General features: G+C 39.1%; 1 protein-coding gene across 2 annotated transcripts in view; it reads left to right on the top strand.

Moving 5' to 3' along the window:
• Positions 1-22262, top strand: part of LOC117394785 (putative Polycomb group protein ASXL3) — a 75088-nt gene extending 52826 nt beyond the window's left edge. The window contains exons 8-12 of one of the 2 annotated variants that reach the window (XM_033993352.3): positions 547-710; positions 6596-6692; positions 13391-13496; positions 13893-16221; positions 16806-22262. In XM_033993352.3, coding sequence (XP_033849243.3) covers positions 547-710; positions 6596-6692; positions 13391-13496; positions 13893-16221; positions 16806-20294 — 6185 coding nt within the window. In that variant the 3' untranslated portion in view covers positions 20295-22262. Of the gene's footprint in view, positions 1-546; positions 711-6595; positions 6693-13390; positions 13497-13892; positions 16222-16805 lie in introns of those variants that run through there. The other variant, XM_033993354.3, reaches the window with a different exon arrangement.
• Positions 22263-22856: the final 594 nt, after the last annotated feature.

The following is a 22856-nucleotide window of genomic DNA, read 5'->3' as shown; positions in this document are numbered from 1 at the left end:
AACAATGACTTGTGTGGTCTACACACCTCCAAAAATATACTGACACTGCTGGCCTCCACTGACATGCAGTTGTAATCCACAGTGTATATTATCAGGCGTATCACACAGGTCGCATTGTGTGAATTCTCTGTGTCAATAATAATAAAGCTGTTCATTTTCCTTCATTTATAAAAATCCAGTTTACCATGGTTTAACCTCCTTTTATACGGGTTCAAAATAGTTATTGTTAAGTGCAAAATAATTCTAAATGAAATCTAATTCCAATGGTAGTGCAACCTAGCACAGTGTCACCCAATGGATGAGTGTTGTAATAGTTCTTTGTTGTAGCATGCTGTTCAGCCTTGTTGCTGAAATGTATGTGGGATGAGCTGTTTATTAATTTTGTAGATGTGGCATTTAATGCACGTAGTGTGTGTTCCTACATCATTTGTACATTGTTAAATAAAAATGTTCACACACACACACCCACACACACACACATACAATGTATTATGTTGTATAGGAGGGCAAATGTAATTTCAGCTGTTTTATCCTAATTCTTTACAGGGCACTTAAAATGGACCAAGGCTGAAGATATTGACATTGAGACTCCAGGCTCTATATTGGTGAATACCAACCTGCGGGCTTTGATCAACAAACACACATTCGCATCGTTACCTCAGCATTTTCAACAATACCTCCTCCTTTTACTGCCAGAGGTGGACAGGCAGGTGAGTGCATTGTGTTAGTGCTGAACCATTGTGTTAGTGCTGAACATGGGGAACATTCTCAGGGTTAGAAACTCACGCTCGCCCAAGGCGAATTAAATATGATGAGGACTAGCTGATGTCTGTGTCTCAGTAGTCCTCTGGGCGAGTACTTCAAACAAATGTACAGATATACTCTCACATTCACAGTCTAGTGTTAAAAAAATGCAGGGAAGTCCATTTTCTAACGGAGTGTAGCAATGGTGAATAAGCGTTCACAAATAATGCTTAGAAAACAGTCACTCGGAACTGAAACCTCCCTTCATCTCCCCTGCAATACCAACCTCAATGACGTTTCACGTTTGTAATCCCTCTGCGTGGGATGCAAAGTTTATCTGAAATGCGTTGCATCTTTTGAAGTAAGTGTAAAGTCGTTTTACAAAAATGTGGAGATTTATACTGGGTTACGACCCTGACTGAAGATGTCATAGCAAAGGGGGCCGGTTGTACTAATGAGGTTAAACAATAGGTCACGTTTTACTACAAATTTTTAAAACTAATAAACAAACAATTACCATAATGAACATTATCGTAGTATGTTGCTTAAAACATAATAACACAATATATTCATAATAAAGTTGAGTTCTTCTCTATAAACAGATATAACACATTTAAACTTGGGACTCGCTGTCTGTAGCTTGGTGTTGTTACATTATTGTCAGCATATTTTAAGTGATTGAAAGCTGAAATTACTTTTTTAAAACACACTTTTCTTATATCAATGCAGTTCTGGTGAGCGATAATCAGTTCGTTTGAAAACCAGGCTTTAATCACTGATAATAGGTGCACAGGCGGTGATTCTGTGAGTGCTTCGGGGCTCAAGCACCAATGGGGGAACATAAGGTCCTGCATAGTGCAAATAAACCACCTGTTTTGTCAATATATAGTGTGGATGCTTCACAAGCAGAACTGTTATTGCAGCGTTTCAAAATATAAAATCCATTTATACAAAGTCTCCCAGCTTTCTTAAAGATCTGCATTTCCCTTGTTTTTCTTTTGTTATGTTATGCTCTCTATAGTATCTATAGTATCTATAGTAGATTCAGCGTCCGTCAGTTCTGGCAGATTCTACTGTAGTTCCTGAAGCGTTTTTCTCCCACTGCTAATTAAAAAAAAAAAAAAAAAAAAAAAAAAAAAAGACACCTAATAATTTCATCCCGAGGGCTACACTGAAACGTACTGTCTTTAATTTGGGACTTTAGTTAAGACTGCATGTGTACGTATTATAGATAGTAATTCATAGCCAGCCAGCATTTTTGTAAATAGCAACACATGTAATGTACAATAAAATAAACATTTTATTTGTGTCATCGGTGTCAATTTCAGGCAGAGCTTCATGGTTGGCAAGGTGACACAGCTGAGAGAATTTGTTCCTCTGTCATCCCGTCTGCTGCTGTCAGTGTCAGTTTCTCAGCACACAGTACAGTAGTCACTCAGTAACGAGGTGCAAACAGGTGATTGATCGATCTGTAGGAGTGTTTAAAATAAATAAATAAATAAATACATTTTGTATTTATAACAGTGTTTATTTTTTAGCAAAATAAAATCTAAACCTATTTTTAGGGATGCCAACTGTTGTTGATTCCAACTTGGGGACATAAGGACTAGTAAGTTTACATCAGGACTAGCAAGTTTCAAAAGGTACTAGTCCTTTGGACTAGTAGCACAATATTGTTAGTTTCTAACCCTGATTCTTGACCTACAGTCCCCGCACCCCGCCCGCAGCTACTAACAGATGCTATGCCTAATCATTGTGAAAGTGTTTAGATCTGCTACAAAAATAACACAATATCTAAATATACAAAAAAATAAAAATAGAAAATCCCAAAATGCTGTTGGCTGCCCTTCACCCACCCTCACTCATTCAAGCTGCGCTTCCTCTATTCTCGGTAGTTTGATTTGGGATCTTGTTAAGTTTAAGCCCCCTACTGGTACTTGAATGTTAATACAGTTTACTCTAGTTGAGGGAAATAGATTTACTTTCTTATTAGTTTTTTTATATAAATTCTATAATGTGCTCAAATGACATCTGCCTGGTTTTCTTGTATTTTTTTCCCCTGAAAGATACGTTCATCAGTATGGAACCAACTCTGCAAAGCTTCACGTTTGCTTCACAAAGCATGTCTGAAATCAGCTGCCAACACTGAAACCTTTCATTTTTTTTTAATGAAAGCAGATACTTATTCCCCATGCTAGCAAATAGATTTCAGTGGATACTGTATCATGATTTATCATACAGAAATTATTTTCAACCCCAATGGTTTTAATCATGCTACCTGCTTATGCTGTTTTTCTTCCACCCAAAACCTAGTAACCTGTTCCCTGTACAGAAAATGTAAATGCCTTCACTGAAAGGAATGTTCAGACTGATTTTATAAAGAGATTATGAACTACAATAATACTAAGGGCATGTTTGGTAGGTGTAGGTGTTTATCCAGGTAGTTTTAGCAGTTTATAGCAAAGCACCTTGGGGTCTATTTTAATGTTCTAAACAATGGCAGATCTGCATACCGCCTTAACATGTATAAACCTGATATTCTACAGTCCTCATTTCATTTTTTTTTTAATTGTATGTAGTAATGTTAGTAAGTGGATCAATAAATGACCCCTGGGGGGAAATGCCAGCAAGATTAATACAGAGGGAGTGGCAGTATTTGATACTGCCACTGTTTATGTGATAGAAAATAACTGTTCTGTTCAAATCACCCTCATAATTAAAAAGGCTATTGTATTGTAACTAGGTAGAGTTTCAGAAATGATCTTTATTTTCTGAAGACTTGGCTATGAGTATGGCTTGTAGGGGTGTGCCGATTTATCAATTTACATGGTGAACCGTGATATTTTTCATGACAATATGATTATCCATACACTGACCCCTGTACACTATACACAGTCAGTATTTATGAATGCGCTATGACATCGGTCTGTAAGGCGGGAAAAAACGCATATCACACGTTTTAATAAACTGAAGTGCGAGAAGGACAAATACACAAATACCAATAATAACAATTTAATCGAATACAAATGCTTGACAGTGCAGATAGGTGCTGTATTAACACTAACAGACTATGTTAACCCCAGTTTCATGCAACAGTTGTGACGGTGACCAATCGTGTTTGATGTTGTTTAAACATTTCGTACTTAATACCGTAAATGGCAGAACCAACTCACTGCAATTTAAACTTGTTTTTACTGAAAAATAAACGGTAACATGTAATCATAAGAGCTGTCTGTGTTACATGCTGTCAGATCAGGACTTCACTGACACTGAGCATTGGAGCTGCTGTATGCTATTCCCCATGATGCACTGTACACTGTTAGAGATGCCGTCACAAATTCCATACACAACACTTGCACAATATTTAAAATATAAACATGCTGAGTTCATTGCAGTCATCAGCTGCATATATTAACCATTCAGCAGAATGAGGCAACAAACAAGTGAGTACAGACATTAAGTTACTGTTTTAGTATCAATTTAGTGTCTTAATTATTACACCGTGTAACAATTTTTTTTTTTTTTTTGGTTCCTGGGTAGTAAGTGTTATTTCCTAATTGCTTATGCCTCAAAAGTATAGAAAATGGCTATTATGCCCCACAAACTTTGCTTTTGTGACCAGGACAGTGATATTTTGAAATGTACCTATTTCCAATGAGAAAACGGGCGAATTTGTGTCTTTTCGTTCACATAAAGTCAGAAAAAAACAACATATGAATCCAAATTAACATGTATTTATACTAAAGTAATACAAAAATGACTACAAAAGATTTAGAAGTGAGTAGTTTTTCGAGATTTACGATTATACTGTAAATCACTTTCACGAATCAGGCCCCAAATGTAGTCTCCCATCATGTTCTCGTTATACTGTCCTTCATTGACAGCTCATCCAGGAGCCTCAAAGCCGTGCTGCTCCATAATGGTAACAAGTACCCGTCTCTTCCCCTGGCTCACTCGGTGCATCTCAAAGAGGATTACAACAGCATCAAGACCTTGCTGGATGCCTTGAAGTATGATGAGTACGGCTGGGAACCCCGGAAAGTGCTGATGCCACCACTGCACATCAAATTGGGCCTTATGAAACAATTTGTCAGAGCTCTAGATAAGGAGTCGGCAGCCTTCAAGTACCTTCAAGACTTCTTCCCTAAGCTGTCTGAGGCAAAGGTCAAAGCCGGTGTCTTCGTCGGACCACAGATAAAGAAGATCCTGGAGTGCAATGAATTCCCCAAGAAGCTCACTAGTAAGGAGAAAGCGGCTTGGAACAGCTTTATCGCAGTGGTTCGGGGCTTCCTGGGCAATCACAAGGCCGAAAACTATGTGGAGCTGGTTGAGACTCTGGTGAAGAACTACGGCACAATGGGCTGTAGGATGTCCCTCAAAGTTCATATCCTTGATGCTCATCTTGATAAATTCAAGGAGAACATGGGAGCGTACTCGGAGGAGCAAGGCGAGCGCTTCCACCAGGATATACTGGACTTTGAACGCCGCTACCAAGGACAGTATAACGAGAACATGATGGGAGACTACATTTGGGGGCTTATTTGTGAAAGTGATTTACAGTATAATCGTAAATCTCGAAAAACTACTCACTTCTAAATCTTTTGTAGTCATTTTTGTATTACTTTAGTATAAATACATGTTAATTTGGATTCATATGTTGTTTTTTTCTGACTTTATGTGAACGAAAAGACACAAATTCGCCCGTTTTCTCATTGGAAATAGGTAAATTTCAAAATATCACTGTCCTGGTCACAAAAGCAAAGTTTGTGGGGAACAATAGCCGTTTTCTATACTTTTGAGGCATAAGCAATTAGGAAATAACACTTACTACCCAGGAACAAAAATTGTGTTACATAGTGTTATTTTTATTATTTGTTTATTTAGCAGACGCCTTTATCCAAAGCGACTTACAGAGACTAGGGTGTGTGAACTATGCATCAGCTGCAGAGTCACTTACAATTACGTCTCACCCGAAAGACGAAGCACAAGGAGGTGAAGTGACTTGTTCAGGGTCACACAATGAGTCAGTGGCTGAGGTGGGATTTGAACCGGAAACCTCCTGGTTACAAGCCCTTTTCTTTAACCACTGGACCACACAGCCTCCCCCTCTCCCCCTCTCCCAGCCTCCCCCTCTCCCCACCCCCCTCTCCCTCTCCCTCTCCCCACCCCCCTCTCCCTCTCCCTCTCCCTCTCCCCATCCCCCTCTCCCTCTCCCAGTTGAATATGGTAGCAACTAACTTGCTCCTGAAGTGGCACCCAGCAATTGAATTTGGCAACCAATTTTTTTTGGCCTGGAGCCATTGTCTCCTTAGACAAAAACTTTGTCTGAAGTCCTGATTTGTAATTTTGTTTTAAAGATAAATACAGGAAACAAAAGCAAAACAGGCCGTGAAGCTTATTGGACTAAAATGCTTTACCAGTGTTATTACAAACACGTGCACAAGCGAATGAGACAATTGTGTGATTTGTATGTTTCGTGCTTAATTTACTGTATCTTGATACATATCGTATCATATCGTGATCCTCGTATCGTGAAGACACTGCCGATACCCAGCCCTATTGTGTAATGGGCTAAAATAACAGAACTGACTGTGGTATCCCTACATTGTATTGTATTTGCATTAAGCTCTTATCACACTTACACTACATGTTACTGTGGACCTGTATATTCATTAACTCACTGCTGGTCTCATTAGTACAGGGATTGTGTGCCCTGACCAATTTGAAGTCAATGAGAAGGGCTAACTGTACTGCATTCTCCTGTTATTCTTAAATGCATATGTCAGATCCCTGGTGCGGAGCCAAATGTTCTCCAAATCCACTGCTTCTTATTGTCTGCCTTAATTTTCAGATGGGCAGTGATGGAGTTCTGCGTCTCAGTAACTCTGCACTGAATAATGAATTCTTTGCGTATGCTGCTCAAGGTTGGAAACAGAGGTTAGCAGAAGGTATGTCAAAACTGGGCTTTTGTATTTACTATTTCACAAATGTGTTGCTTAGCAACTAGATGAGACCTGGTCCTGGTAAGTGTGGCATATTAATATATATATATTTATCTATCTATACAACATATCGAAACGTTGGGCAGCTGGCTCTTTGAGCTAATATATATATATATATATATATATATATATATATATATATATATATATATATATATTAGGGGGTTTAATCTTGGCATTTTCTTTTAATCGATTAATCACCTCATCTGCACGATTAATTAATCCATTTGCTATAATATGCAATTGTAGTGAAAGACAACTAAAAGTAACACTTGGTATTAATGCTATTTTATTAAAGCATTTATTAATGACACCTAACGGTTAACAGGCAGCTCTAATTTACTTTACTAATAATTTGAACATAAATGAAAATGTTTACTTACATGTAATCTGAAGTTAGCCAGAGCAAGTCTTTTAATATATTCTGCTATTTAAAGTTTCTTCAGCTTTCAGTTTTAATGCTTACTACAAACAGCGTAGCTAGTTAAATCTCTAAGCTAGCCAATTTTTTAAACATACAAGTTTTTAAATATTATCCGGCAGTAGTTAGGTTGGTGTCGACTCAACTATACACCCTGCTGAGCTGAACAGTCGTTCACAAGGTACCGAGGTAGCTGTAATGCAAAGACGCTTCTTCGCAAATGCCTTGGGAAGTCAGTTTTGTTTTTTTCTCCAAAAATCAAGTGGATCTGTTTCCAGCGATTTCAGCCTTCATAGCCCTGTACATGTCAAGCTCACATTTTCTTTGTTGCTTTCAGTTTCCTCCTCGGAATAACTGTCATTAGTGAGATCCTTGGGCATTGTCAGTTTCTTCAAAGGCGGGTCCATTAATTCATTTTGTTTTTTTTCATCAGGCATGCCAGCAAGGTGAACCAGTATGTGTTTATATAGCTCTTCCTTTTGTTCTGGGCTCAGTCCCTTTAAGCGTTTGAAATGAGGGTCCGCTGCTGCCACATCTTGTAGTAAACCATGAGCCGGCAAGTCCTGCATATATCTATGAGATCACTTTTTGAATCTAATAATGTAGGCTGGGTCGTCTTCATCAGCGTCCATAATTTGATACAATTTACGGATGGCAAAAACGGCAAAACTCCCTGTTATATATCTCTCACCCCCTAAGAAATCGCTGATCTCTTTCACTTCTTTAAGTCATTTGTTCAGGTTTTCTAGGCGCGAAAACTCAGCCTGGCTTAGAGTTACGCCAAACTTGTCATTATCATTAAGCACGGAAAGAATGGCCTCCTTTTGCATTACAAGCCTTTCTGCCATAGCTAATGACAAGAAACAATGTGTAGCTACTTCTTGTACAAGAGACAGATACTTCATTTCCATATCCTTGCAGGCAAAAGCCAGGTTGGTTGCTTTGGCTGACGAACGCTTAAAATGTCCAACTATCTCTGTGCATTTGGACATCAGATCACCCATACAAACAGCTTTAAAACCAGCAGCTACTGCTCTCTGTATAATATGTGCAAGACAGTGTACATTTTTGTAAGCAGTGTGCTTCACAATCCCTTTAATATTTCTGCCACGATCAGACAAAATTGCAACAACCTTTGACTCGCCGCTCTTGTATTTCAATTACATCTAACATTTTTGATTCAAGCTGCCAACCTTCGATATAATGAGCAGTTATTCCAAGGTAGCTTCAGTTCTGAACACTTGTCCAAAAATCACTAGTAATGCTAATCCCTCCTACATTTTGCAACTGGTCCTGGATTAGTACCCTGTGTGTTTCATATTAGCAATGAATTTGATCAGATATGGTCTGGTAACAAGGTGGACTGTACGTTGAGCAACCAGTTGCAAGTTGGAAAACACTTGCAAAGCCATCATCTTCTGTAATAGACAGAGGACGAGAGTTAATTGCAGTCCACCGAGATTTTTTTTTTTTTTTGAGCTGTAACGCCTGTTTCTGTTTCCTTCAGCCAAACGCCATGTTTACAGTTTTTTTAATTGTTATAATTTACAGTAGGAGCATATAAAATACTGTGCCATCAATTTAAAACCCCTAAAATATATATATATATATATATATATATATATATATATATATATATATATATATATATATATATATATATGTTGCTTTGGCCTTGTGCTTGGGATCATTGTCCTGCTGAAAGATGAATTTCCTCCCAAGCTTCAGTTTTTTAGCAGACTGAAGCAGGTTCTCTTGCAGTATTTCCCTGTATTTTATTCCATCCATTCTTCCTTCAATTTTAACAAGATGCCCAGTCCCTGCTGATGAGAAGCATCCCCACAGCATGATGCTGCCACCACCATACTTCACTGTAGGGATGGTGTGTCTTGAGGCATGGGCAGTGTTAGGTTTGCGCCACACGTAGCGCTTTGAGTTTTGGCCAAAAAGCTCTATCTTGGTCTCATCTGACCACAAAACCTTTTCCCACATCGCAGCTGGGTCACTCTCATGCTTTCTGGCAAACTCCAGACGTGCTTTCAGATGGTATTTTTTGAGTAACGGCTTCTTTCTTGCCACCCTCCCATACAGGCCAGTGTTATGCAGAGCTCTTGATATGGTTGACTGGTGCACCATTACTCCACTCCCAGCCAAAGTGATTGTTGGCCTCTCTGTGGCTTCTCTCACAAGTCTCCTTCTTGTTTGAGCGCTGAGTTTAGAGGGACGGCCTTTCCTTGGCAGTGCCTGGGTGGTGTGATGCAGCTTCCACTTCCTGATTATTGATCCAACTGTGCTCACTAGGATATCCAAACACTTGGATATTATTTTGTACCCTTTCCCTAATCTATGCATTTGTATTACTTTATCTCTAACTTCTGTAGAATGCTCTTTGGTCTTCATTTTCCTTCAGATTCACAGCCTGACCAATGATCCTTCAACAGTGGAGTTTTTACCCTGAAAATGTGACAGCAACTTTAATGGTTCACAGGTGGAGGCCAATGGTAAGGTAATTGTGTCCTCGTTAGGGCAATTTCTTTCATCGGTGTAAACTGGGAGCTTCCACAGCACAGGGGTTGAATACTTATGCAAGCACGATATTTCAGTTTTTTATTTTTCTTAAAAATATTTCCCAACATAAAACCAATGTCACCTTACAATAATTGATTTTGAGTTTCAGTGTTTTAAAATAAAATATCAAACAGAACGAAATTTCAATGTACCATTTGTAATTCAGTAATATGAGAGAATTGGTCAGAGGGCTGAATACTTTTGCAAGGCACTGTGTATATGTGTATATATATATATATATATATATATATATATATATATATATATATATAGGGGCAAACCCCGAAATGCGGACAGTTCACGGATTGCCCGTGCGATTCACGGATTGCCTGCTGACTTTGTGCAAAGCTCGAAATAAAAATAAAAATTACGTATTTTGGGCTTTAACCGGGCAAACTGTGGTCTGCCCACTGCTTCACTCCCTTGGTTCTTTCATTCTTGTTCTATGTGAACAAAAATTAACATGAGAAACCCCATTGACAATGGCGTAGTACCATCGGCAAAAGCCAGATAGGAATCAAGACATATATAAAACCTATGTCACACTTTGGAACACAAATTAACATGAGAAACCCCATTGACACTTGTGTATAAAAAGGGCCGCATTATTAATAACGTAATAATAACCAATAACAATAAGGAGTTGTATTGAACTGTCCAATCAGAGCGATGGATGCAGTTACTGGGTGGAACATGAAGAGTTGGAGAATGTACTCAGTGGAGTTACTGAGAGTGTAAGTTAAGTACTTCATAGCTATCTAGATTTTAATAATTGGTTTAAAATAAATTAGCCTTATATATCTCATTAAATATTTTATATAGTCATGCCGTCAATAAAAATACATTTTTAAATACATTTTTAAATATATGCCTATTCTCTGAAACTGGACTTCCTGTGTAGTTTTTATGAATGAGATGAGTGAGTGATGATGCTACTCAGGTAGGCGGGTCAAACAAGCTCTTCAATCTTAGCTCTGTCTGTCCTCTGAAAACATAAAATGAAAGATCTTTGAGATTCATTTCGAACTCTGACCAGGCAATTGTGGGCACTCCTAGATCTGCCCGGGCAAAACCCGGAATGAAAGATCTTTGAGATTCATTTAGGACTTTGTCCGGGCAATCCGCGAATTGCCCAGTTTCGGGGTTTGCTCGTAACATATATATGGATAAACAAATTAATAAATGTAGATCTGTTATTATTTCAGACTATATCATAGTTTAACTGTACTAATAAGTATATGTTGTTATTTACAATCACATGCAATGTCACAGTATAAATTGTGGAAAAAATATTCCAAACATTTGGAATATTTTATAAATATTTTATCCAACTGCAGTACACAAATGTTTTACAATTGGAGCAATGTGCCATACTAAACTAAATATTGCGTGTATTGTAGTGAGTTAGGTATTCAATTTATTCCATTGCCGACCGGGGACTGGAGCTCCCAGGGGCAGAGAAGGGCTTAGGTCGGCCAGGGTGTCCTCTGCTCACCGCGCACCAGCGACCCCTGTGGTCTGGCCGGGCGCCTGGGGCTTGCCTGTAAGCTGCCCAGAGCTGCGTTGTCCTCCGACGCTGTAGCTCTGAGGTGGCTGCATGGTGAGCCTGCAGTGTGTAAAGAAGCGGGCGGCTAACGGCACACGCTTCAGAGGACAGCTTGTGTTCATCTTCGCCCCTCCTGAGTCAGTGCAGGGGTGGTAGCAGTGAGCTGAGCCTAAAAATAATTGGACATTATAAATTGGGAGAAAATAGTACAAATAATTAGCAATGACTAAATTTTAAATATAAAAAAATATAATTTGGTATACAATTTATTTAAAAATAAATAAGTCTCTAGTCGCCCAGTTTTACCCTGTTAATTTAGTTTAGACATGATCTACCAAACTGATTATATGTTATCAATCTGAATTGATTCTATATTCAAATTAACTCAGGAATGGTGCAATGATTAAATTATCTGCATTTATTAGGCAACTCCTTTGAATTATACATTTCAACAAACAAAACACATTTCTTGCACACTCTAAAACAGGAAGTTGTATTCTATTCCTAGAACAATGTATCCACTAACTTGACAGCATTTGCTACAGTTAGTTTCTCGAGTCATAACATGTTTAATATTTGATTTGTTAAATACTTATCAATTTTCAACAAAGGAGTCAATCTCCTTAGCAGCTTCTCCCATCTCTCTGGGTCTGACGTTCCACCGAAGGAAAGGAAGATGGTACTTTGCTTGTTCATTGTTTTGCGCTGGCTCGCAGCACGATAATAGTTATTTACAAAGGAAGGCAGATGTTGATTTCTAATAGTCTTGCAACATTATCTTTGACTTGTCTGAAGATTTCCAACTAGAATGGGTTCCGTTGATCAGACATACTCACAGTTCAAAGAATGCGTTGCACTTGAGAAGTTATGTAGTTTGTAACAATGTTCTTGTTGCAATTCTTTGGTAAGGCTAAGGGACTTTCCCAGATGCACAGCTGCTGGCTAGTTGCTTCAGTTCGTCTCGTGGTTGATTTCCAGTAGTGAAATAAAACAAGGACCCGTTTTCAGATCAATGTTTCCTGGTTTAGTCTCTCGCAGGGCAAAGAGCAGGGCCCTCTTCAGAGCTGATTTCAGCCTTCTCAGGACATGATTTCAGCCATTTTCGTATCTGATTCTGTTCCCACTTCAGAACATATTTCAGACACTTCTAGAACCACATTTCCAGAACCATTTTAAACCCACTTCTCTCTCATTTTCTGAACTCTTTCAGAACATTTATTTTTCAGTCACTTCCATTTCCGACCACTTTCAGCCCCTAACTTTTACAGTCAGCTTCCTCACTTCAGACCTTTTTCCATTCTTTTTTAATTAAACCTCAACCCGTTTTGATTGGATCGTTGAATTCATGGGTGGTCTTGCCCACAGCTCACAATTGACAGTTCACTCGAATTTCCTTTGTCTTGTCAAGCGTGAGTGATGCTGGTTCACGTCAATGTCCAGAACTGTCTGTTTGCAGAGATTTCAGTTCATGATTACACAAATGGATTTTTACAACTCAGCTTCACAAAGCTGCATTTGTCTACTTTGACCAAGAGATGAGGGCAAGAGAAAAAACATAAACTTGCAACTTTCTCAAACAAGTTTAAACAGTGTATATTACATCCAGCAATAACCTGATTTGACTGCACTGTCCTCTACCTTATTCAAGAAACTTGGAAACTGATTTATAAGATGCCCTTTTACTAATATTGACTATGAAACTGTGGTTATTGTTTTTAAAATCATCCTCTCCAGCTTTTGGCCACTTACTGCTTGCACGTTGCTTTTTCCTATTTTGGTTCTAATAGGCAGATATGTGTTAGTGCTCACATGATTATATTATGTTTTGGTGGTTGGCAAGTAAGTGGTGAACCTGTATTTTGTCTTTCATATGATTTAACCTTAATTAATATTTTTGTTGATCGTATTTTGTTTTTTTCTTATACAACCAGCACCAGATCAATCCACTATAAAACTAATTTGGAAACAATTTTGTTGTTGTCTGTGCTATTTAAAAGCAGCTGTAGGCTTTGTAAACATATGATTTAACATCGCTCCACATGTGGCTTGCTACCAGAAATTCTATTGTTTTATCTTTCACGTTGAAAATGTTTAAAACGTCTATTGCAGGGGAGTTTACACCAGAAATGCAGCTCCGAATAAGGCAGGACATTGAAAAAGAAAAGAAGATAGAACCATGGAAGGAAAAATTCTATGAAACATATTATGGAGAAAAGTAAGTGTTAAACATAGGAATAACTTTTTGTTGTGGCTGTGAATGCTGACACATGGAGAGCCTTATGCAGTTATTTCATATGGTGAAATGGCTTCAAAATGATTTCTAAACAAAAAGTTATGTATAAAAACAAGATCCACTAATCACTTTTGATTTCTTTAGTACAGCCGAGTTTTATCTAACAAAACATAATTATACAGAAAAAAACATAATCCCAAAAATACTATACACAGAAGAGGCAGCTATTTAATAAAGTCCTCTCAGATATTTAATTTAGTGTGATAACAATTTTGGGCTACCATTAAGTAAAACAGCATGACACATTTTGAAGCATTTTACAAACATCAAAAACAGTTTATTTTTCCTCTTTTTTTATATTTTATTTAATCTTTTTAGATCGGGTATGACAGAAGAGGAATCAATGATACTTACCTCAGTGCAGGGGTGTACAGAAGATGGGCCAAGTTCAGCTGCAGACTCTTCATGCTTGCCAGGAACGTCCAGCCAGTCTCCTGCAGAGAAGAAGGAGCCTGAAAACACTGAGAAGTTGCAAGAATGTGAAGAAAGTGTGGACGAGGCAGTGTGTAACATGGAACTAGCTTCAAAAGTAGTGACCGAACAGGCAACAGAAGATATACTGTTGTCAGGGTTCCCTGACATTTCTGCAGAGGAGTCTGTGGTGCAAGAAGAGATAGCTGTGGAAGTAGACTCAAGTATTTGTGAATATCTTGAGGAGCAAGATGAACAGGAAATTGGTCCAGCTGAATATGTCAGCAGCTGCACCCCTAGCGAAACAGAAGAAACACCAACGCTGCAGTCAGACAACCTCACAGAGTGTGCTGTTGAGTCCTCAACTCAATCCACAGAGGAAGTAAATCATAAAGCAACAGTTAATGAATCAGAAATATTTACAGCCACTCCACAGTTGGCTCCAGCTACAGTGAACCAAACTGTATCTCCTCCTGTAGATTCAGAAAATTATGGCAGTCAAATGCAGCCTCAGACTACTGAACAGCAACATGCCTCAGGTGAGCTGTGGACCTCAAAGGAGCCTGGAACCATGGATGATCTTGAGTCAACGGAGGGGGTTGAATCCACGGAGGGGCTTGAATCCACGGATGATCTTGAATCCACGGAGGGGCTTGAATCCACGGAGGGGCTTGAATCCACGGAGGGGCTTGAATCCACGGAGGGGCTTGAAACAACGGGGTTTGAATCCACGGAGGGGCTTGAATCCACGGAGGGGCTTGAATCCACAAAGGGGCTTGAATCCACAAAGGGGCTTGAATCCACGGAGGGGCTTGAATCCACGGAGGGGCTTGATTCCACGGAGGAGCTTGGAACCACGGAGGAGCATCAAACCACAAAGGCCCTACAAATCACGGAGGAGCTGCCGACCCTAGAGGAGCAGCAGACAACTGAAGAGCAGCAGACCAATGAGATGCTGACGCCCACGGTCAATCTTCAGTCTGCAAATGAGCCGAAAATCCACATAGAGATGGAAGATCCATCCAGTGATTCTGAAAAAGATTACACTGATTTGCCCCTGAAAAGTACAAACCAGCTTAGTTCTGTGGATCAGTCCATCTCTAGACCAGAGCCTTCCCCAGAGCATCCGGAAGCCAAAATCCAGGCAGACCCACAACCAGAAGAAAATATGCAACAAATTCAGGAAGAAGTCCCAATTTCTGCTTCTTCTGAAATACCACCTGAGGAACTGCAAATCAATCCAGAGCTTAGGCTCTCTATGCTAGAGAAAGAAGACCCTCTACTTTCTTCAACCAAACAAGCATCAAAAGCATTGGAACCCCCTTTTTCATGTAAAAACACGACAATCCAGTCCCCTGAACATCAGTCATCTCCGCCCAGGCTGCCCAGTGTGAGTGAAAGTCCAGTTCAAGAGAAAAAAGCTGTGCCACAATTATCAGTATTCCCAGAACCAACTGTCGTCATAGAGGTACCTGAAATTGGAAATCCTGAGGCTGAACAGACAGCATCTTCACATGTTGCTGCCAAACCCTGTGCCTCTTCCAGTGCTGGCCAACCTTCTGTATACTGTGGGCGTTATAGCAAGAAACTTGAATTCCCAGAGACTAAACAACAGCACACTGCTGAGAAACATGATTTGAAAGCAGCTCTGTTCACGGAAGCCCTCAGTAGTTCTATCCTGAAACTTGAAGACAGCAAACCAACTGAGCCCCCTCCAGAAATAACTGCAACTGCTTCAACAATGGAAGCAGTGCCTTTACCAGAGATACCCAAAACAGAAAACCTTCGGCTTCAGCAAAATATAAAAGAACACAAGCAGGAGCCTAATAATGCCTTTGTATCAGGCAAAGCATCGCCTGAGACATCTAATAATGCCAAAAGTCTTAAGCAGATCAAACATCACCATTCTCAAGAGAAGTCATCCTCCTTATTATTATCAGAAACTACTTCAAAAAGCAAACACCACAGGTCTCATCAAACAAACCACCAACATAGATTGGAAGAACCACATTCTTCAAAACAAGTGGAGCCCAACAAGTCTCCAGAGATACAGAGAACAGACTGCAGGGACCCAGAGATCTCCAAACGGAAGACAGGAGAGCAGCACACAGGGATATGTAAAGAAAAGAGGGCCAGAATTGAAGATAAAGAGCCCCAGAGTACTGCACAGTCCAGCGCCCCACCACCTGAAAAAGAAGTGCCACCAAAAGAGGAGCTAAGAGTCCCACCCCTCAAGGTCTGTTTAAGGAATACATATAAACTTTATCACTTTAATATCATCAACTTTTTTAACAATTTCTTTCCTATGGTTATCATTTTGACAGGAGAGGGAGGAGAAGCAATTCATTTAGAACACAAAACACTTTCTTTGCTACAGGTCATGTAAATTTGCTGTGATAAAGCCGAGTTGATAAACACAATAAATTGAGCTTGCACGGGAAGTTCAGTTACAGAGAAAGCACCAAAAACTATCCCCAAACTATGGGAGAGAGGTTAATAGTTCCATATTTTTTATAATGTTGACCTATTTTTTCAAGAATTGGCAAAACTTTAATGTGTTTCTTTATAACATAGAAATGTTTTTGGTTTTGTTTATTAAATGTTACCCTTGTACTGAACATTTTACTATACTGTGAAAGACTACATTGTTTTGTGCAGTACAAGATGTTTAATTCCCATCAAAATATAAAATGGGAGGGGGGCTCTTATTTTTTCATGTATTCATTATAATAAATAGCTATGTACTAAAGATAATCAAACCTTACTGCTGCCACTACTGTAATATAAATACAAATGTCTTTCTTTTTTATTTTTCTTTAGATCCAACTCTCCAAAGTTGGTCTGCCTTTTATCATCAAGACGCAGCCAGTTTCCAAGCCTGAACCCAAGGTTTCGTCCACCTCTGGTCCAAGTACAGGAAGGAACACAGGAGCCAGGACTCTGGCAGACATCAAGGCCAGAGCACAGCAAGCCAGGGCTCAGAGGGAGGCTGCAGCTGCTGCCGCTGTGGCAGCAGCTGCACGGATAACATCTGGAGATGGTGGAGCTCCTTCTGAAGGGATTAAGACCAGAACACTTGCACATATCAAAGAGCAAACCAAGGCAAAACTGTTTGCCAAACATCAAGCCAGAGCTCATTCGCACCAGGCTGTTAAAGGGGCCAAGCTTCATAGTTCAAAGGAGGACAAGTGTTCCTCAGATTCACAGGCGGCTGTGCAATCTAAGAGTGATGGTCCAACTGGTGTTATTATTGCTAATCCCAATCGTAGGCCGCTCGAGAAAGGCTTTGCACTGAGTTCAGGGTCTTGTCCTACCTTTAAGACTTCAGAAAACAGAATTGCAAAGTCTGGGGGCAATATGTCTGTGCCAAATGCTGCTCCACATAGTATCCCGGGACCACAGCCCTCCTGTAAATTGCCCCAGACTGGTAGGACTAACACTATGCCAAGTGTAGAGAATAACCATGCCAATCCAAATGCAGTTTTCAACTCAGCAGTGCCAGTCTCTGTCCATGGTTTTTCTATTTCTCTTGACAACCCTTCTGTTCTAATGGCTGTCGGTAGACCCAACCACCAGAATTCTTTTTTCCAAGTATCTCCGTCCAAACCCGGTGCCAAAGTCACTATTTCTGGCTCAACCCATAGAGCCGTTGTGCCAAAGTATAATGATGACAGTGCTGCACCAGTCTCGGCAGAGGTGCCAGCCATGCCATGTCCGTTGAACAATGCATCCCCAAATCACCCCATTAATGGAGGGTTAAGGTATGCGGGTCAGACAACCCCCCAAGTGTCTTGTGTCAGTTCTGCACTGCCTACCTCCAAAGGCAGTACATTCCAAGACAACACAGTATCCGAGAGAAACTGCCCCCCCAGAAGCAGCACTCCATTTTTATTTGAAAGACCAAGTGTGCCCTTTCCGTCTGACTATCATGCATTAAGCAATGCTGACAGAAGGGAGATCCAACACTACAGACAAAAAGCTGGCATGTCAAAATATATTACAGACAGAGGCCATGTCAACAAGAGCCCAATTAAGAACAACCCAATGCCGACAACTCAGAATGTTGTGAATGAAACGGGAACATGGGGGAAGTGTAGACAGTTGCCACTGACAGACTCTGCCAGTAACAAAGCTATTCCATGTAAGGTTATAGTGGATCACAGCTCTGGATCACATTCAAGCACTCCAGCTGCAAACTTGGTTGATGCTCGACAAAACCTACCAAATAAAGGGGTGAAAACGGAAACTGTTCTGCGATTGCAAGAGTCAATAATGAGCAGGTCTGAACCTTTCCGCCAAAAAACAGAACAGAATTCAATTTTTAATGATGCCTCCCAAACGAACAGTAAGAAACTGCAGGTGACTCATAACGCTCTGCATGGCTCGCCTGTACTTCGGCAGAACAGACAAAAGGGAGTTAGACTTTCTGAGCAGAGTGCTGCCAATCTTATATACAGTTCCTTATTGTACAAACATGTTGAAAAAGAAGTAATCAATGATCAAAGCAGTGAACCTAAAAGCTGGCTGAAAGAGAAAGATGACTGCATGGACACAATGATAATACATCAACATTTAAGTGATGTCAAAGAGAAAAAAGGCAAAATTATTTCAAGCACTGAAGGAATGATCACCTCTCCAAATTGCTCACATTTTTCAGAAACCATCATCAAATCTGAACCCAGTGATATGGACACTGAGGACTTGAAAGAAGCGGTGAATTTGCATCATGGAACTCATTTACTAGATGAGAGGACAGTCAAGACCTCTGTAGCTGCCACTGATATAGCTGAGGACTGTGTGTCATTGAACACAGAAAACCATAGAAAAGGTTACCTTGCTGTAAGCTCTAGCTGTCGCCTGTCATCAGTGGAGGCCAATAACCCTCTAGTGACTCAGCTACTGCAAGGGAATTTGCCTCTGGAGAAAGTGCTGCCCCAGCCCCGGTCAGGGGCCAGACTGGAGATAAACAGACTGCCTCTGCCTTTGCAAAATACCTCAGTATGCAAAACAGCTGCAGCTGAGAGAAATGTCACGGAAAATGTTCAGAGCTGTCTCAGCCCAGATGGCAAAGGACTTGCTCCAGGAATAGAGGGGCCTGTCCACATCAGAAAGCGTGATATCTATCCCAACAAAAGGGTGGCCAAGTCTGCAGGGGAACTTGCTTACATTAAATGTGAGCAGGGCAATCAAATGACTGAGGCAGAGAGTAAAAGTGCTTCCTGCACACTCAGTACTCATTTAAATCAATTGGGCCCAAGGCAGCCGTTTGTACAGGAGTGGGTAAAAAAAAGTCTGATGCACGGCAGAATTACTCCCAGCCCAGAAATCAAACAGCAGAAGAGACCGCTTCCCGCATGCATCTTTCAGAAAGATTCATTGGGTGTTGATAAAAATGGCAGCTTTCCTTCTGAAGCCAGTGACTCTCAAAGGCTTTTTTATCCTCTCCGGGCTGATGTCAGAGACACCAACCCTCCAACAGCATTGCTGCAAGCCAACATGAAAGCCACATCTGGCTGCACAACTCCAAATACATTAGCATTCAACAGGAATCAGGAACAAAAAGGTCTAGGAGGAGTCAATATTTCTGTGGCAACAGATCAATTGAGAAAAGGAAGTGTTTTTTCACCCAATCTTCAAATTAAGCAGGCTGATGACATTCACAGTGTCTCACAGGCTGCCCAGAACACATCTTTATTGCATCCACCTAATGGAGAAGTCCCGTCTGATCAAAAGCAAACAGATGTTGCCATGGAGACCAAGAAACTTAGTTGGCTTCCTTCAGCAAACATCTGTAGCAATATAAAAGTGGAGCCGATTTCTTTTAACGAGGGGTTAGGAAACAACTGTGAAATGACTATTAAGCAGACATCCTATCGGCAGAATGAAGCAAAGGAACACATGCAGGGTTTTCAGCTCAAAAGCCCAGAGTTTCCTTCCTACATGGCCCCAACGCCACGCAAGTCTTTTGCCCAGTTAAAAACTCCACAAGCACCTCAGTCCCAGCAGGTGTATGGAAAGTACTCCAAAGTACATTTTGGTAACACTAATTTCAACAGAACTGCCTCTGTTATTGAGAAATCCATTGGAAACTTTCTGGGCAACAGTGCAAGCACTGGTAGTGGCTTGTCGAATCAGAGTGCCTCTGTTTCGGGTCAGATATTTGCTGATGGCAGCAGTGTCGATGAACTGGAGCTGAAATGCTCGTGCAGGCTTAAAGCCATGATTGTGTGCAAAGGCTGTGGAGCTTTCTGCCATGATGACTGCATAGGCCCATCAAAACTATGCGTTGCTTGTTTAGTAGTGCGGTAGACAGTTATTTAAAAAGCAAGCAAGCGTATGACACTATTTATATTGATAACACTTTGAGAACTACAGTTGCATTCCTGCACCATTTAAAATATAAGAACAAAGATTACATTTTTAATTTATTTGTTTTAAAACGTGTTTGTGTCAACTTCATTGCAACACTGTACTACAATGTTTACATGAAAACAAAGGAATGTGAATTTTAAGCTATTCTATAAACAAGGTTCATGATTTGTAAGTATAGCACTGTTTTAAAACTTCATTAAAAATATGCACTACCATAACTCACATCGAATTTAGCGAGGCCGGAAATACAAAAACATGTCAGTAAATCGAAAATACTGTAAGGAAATCCTATTATTTCGTTATTATGATCTGTTTACCCCCAAGTCTATGATTATAACATTTGATTTACACAATTAGACTGTTTTAATAAAAAGGTTGCATGGCAATTAGGTTTCTTAACAGAACAGCATTTATGAAATACACAGAACTTTGTGAAAAGCCTTGAATGTGAGTTATTATATATTAATTGAATGTGAAAACATTTGCAACATTGGGATGAGGGATTGTTCCTTTCACAGTGCAGCTGCAATAAAAATAATAATAATAATAATAATAATAACAGCATTTAGACATTACCAACCAGTTTAACCCAAGGATTCCCTGCAGAACTATGGGAAAACACTTTGGTCTAATACATGTTTATAAATTATTTATTTATTAAATATATGATTAAATGGTTTTACAGTTACATGTGTGATTATCACAGTTACATATTGTAGACTTTGTACAATATTGATGAACTTCATTGGCGAACAATTAAGGATATATCAGTGTATGCCATGCTTGAACCCATGCCCGATTCTGTTTTGGAGAATAGAATGTTGGGGCTGTGTCGTGCCAAGTGTCATCTAACACAGACTTAATCTGTATCACTATCTGGCATAAAACGTCCATTTGAAAGAAAAAAGAGAGTTCAGTTTAAGTGACCATTAGCAAAGCAAAATAATATTTACTTATCATAAATGTATTGAGCTCCTTTATTGAAGTAGTGATGATCAAGATACCTGTAAGGTAGTCAACAGTGTCTGTAATATACATATAACCATGCTGTATTAAAAAAAAATGCAAAATACATTTTTACCAGTTACCAATGCTCTTAAATACTGGGTCAATTACATGATTTTATAGTGTTATTATTACGTGTTTTGTTTTATAACAGAAACAGTTACTGCTCAGTGTTTTAAACTATGTTTAATTGTCAGTATTTTAAATGTTTACATACATCTCAAATTTGCCATTGTATGCCTTTTTCAGAGAAGCGCTCTTAAATTACAGCTGACGTCAGATGTATTGGTGTGAAATTAACCTGTGTTTAACAGTATGTGAGGAACGTTGATTTTAGTAGAGAAACTTTTGAAACAACAACCAGTCACTAGTATACCTAGGCAAAGCCTTCTTCATATTCTACCAAAGAAGAAAAGCTCCATCAAGTGGCACAGACTCACAAATGTAAAGTATATATATAATAACCCTACCAGGAGCAGGCAGTCAGTCAGTCAGTCAAAGGCTTGTTATTGTTTAAAATGCATTATCCTTGATTTACTATTAAAATGACTTTGCAGATAAAACTAAAGAGGATAAATGTTGTAGTCATTAGAATTCAGGGATACTGTGGTTAACAGTGCTGTATTTTACATTTGTGTTAAGAAAAATGTCTGATCTTAATGTATAAAATAAAAAAATACAAATAATATGTGCTAATCTGTGTTATCTCTAGATACCCCTAGTTTAAGTAGGAAAGTTAAGTATTATGTCTCTGTGTGATGGCATATTTTAACAATATTTGAGAGAGACGTCCACAGTGGTGTCCAATTATCTTACATAAAACAGAATTCAACTAGCTTTCAGAACTAAAGAACCATTATGAAAAGAGGGTTTATTTTTTCCTGCACATAACAGTAACTAATAATAGTATTAATATTATGAATAATAATAATAATAATAATAGTAATAATAATAATAATAATAATAATAATAGCTTTATGAACGTCCATACTCAAATTCAAAAGTACCCCTAATCATTAGCTAATTCAAAGGATGGCAACCCAGCTTGCAAAGCGACCCCACTTTATGGCAAGCCAAATTATCATTTAGAGATATCTTAAAATGCAATTTAAGATAGCTTAAAATATTTAAAGATATCTGTAAAACATTTTGAGATATCTCAAATTGAATTACAGATATCTTTAAAACATTCTGAGATATCTGCATTGTGCAGTTTTTAAAGTATTTATAATTATTTGAAAGACATCTGTTAATCAATTAGAGATGTCTAAAAATGAAATAAAGATATCTAAAATTCATTGCAAGATATATTTAAATAATATGTAGATATCTAAACCATGTGGATTTTGCTAGCATGGTGTGCCAAACTGCTATTTAGAGATAAATTAAAATAAAGTGTAAGGGTTTTAAAGATATCTCTAAATCATTTAAAGATATCTCAAAATAACTTCCTGTTCATTTAAAGATATCTCTAAATGAACAGGAAATCTGTTC

This window comes from Acipenser ruthenus, chromosome 3 (genome assembly GCF_902713425.1).
Source record: "Acipenser ruthenus chromosome 3, fAciRut3.2 maternal haplotype, whole genome shotgun sequence".
Taxonomy (NCBI): domain Eukaryota; kingdom Metazoa; phylum Chordata; class Actinopteri; order Acipenseriformes; family Acipenseridae; genus Acipenser; species Acipenser ruthenus.
This window is presented reverse-complemented; position numbering and strand designations above follow the sequence as displayed.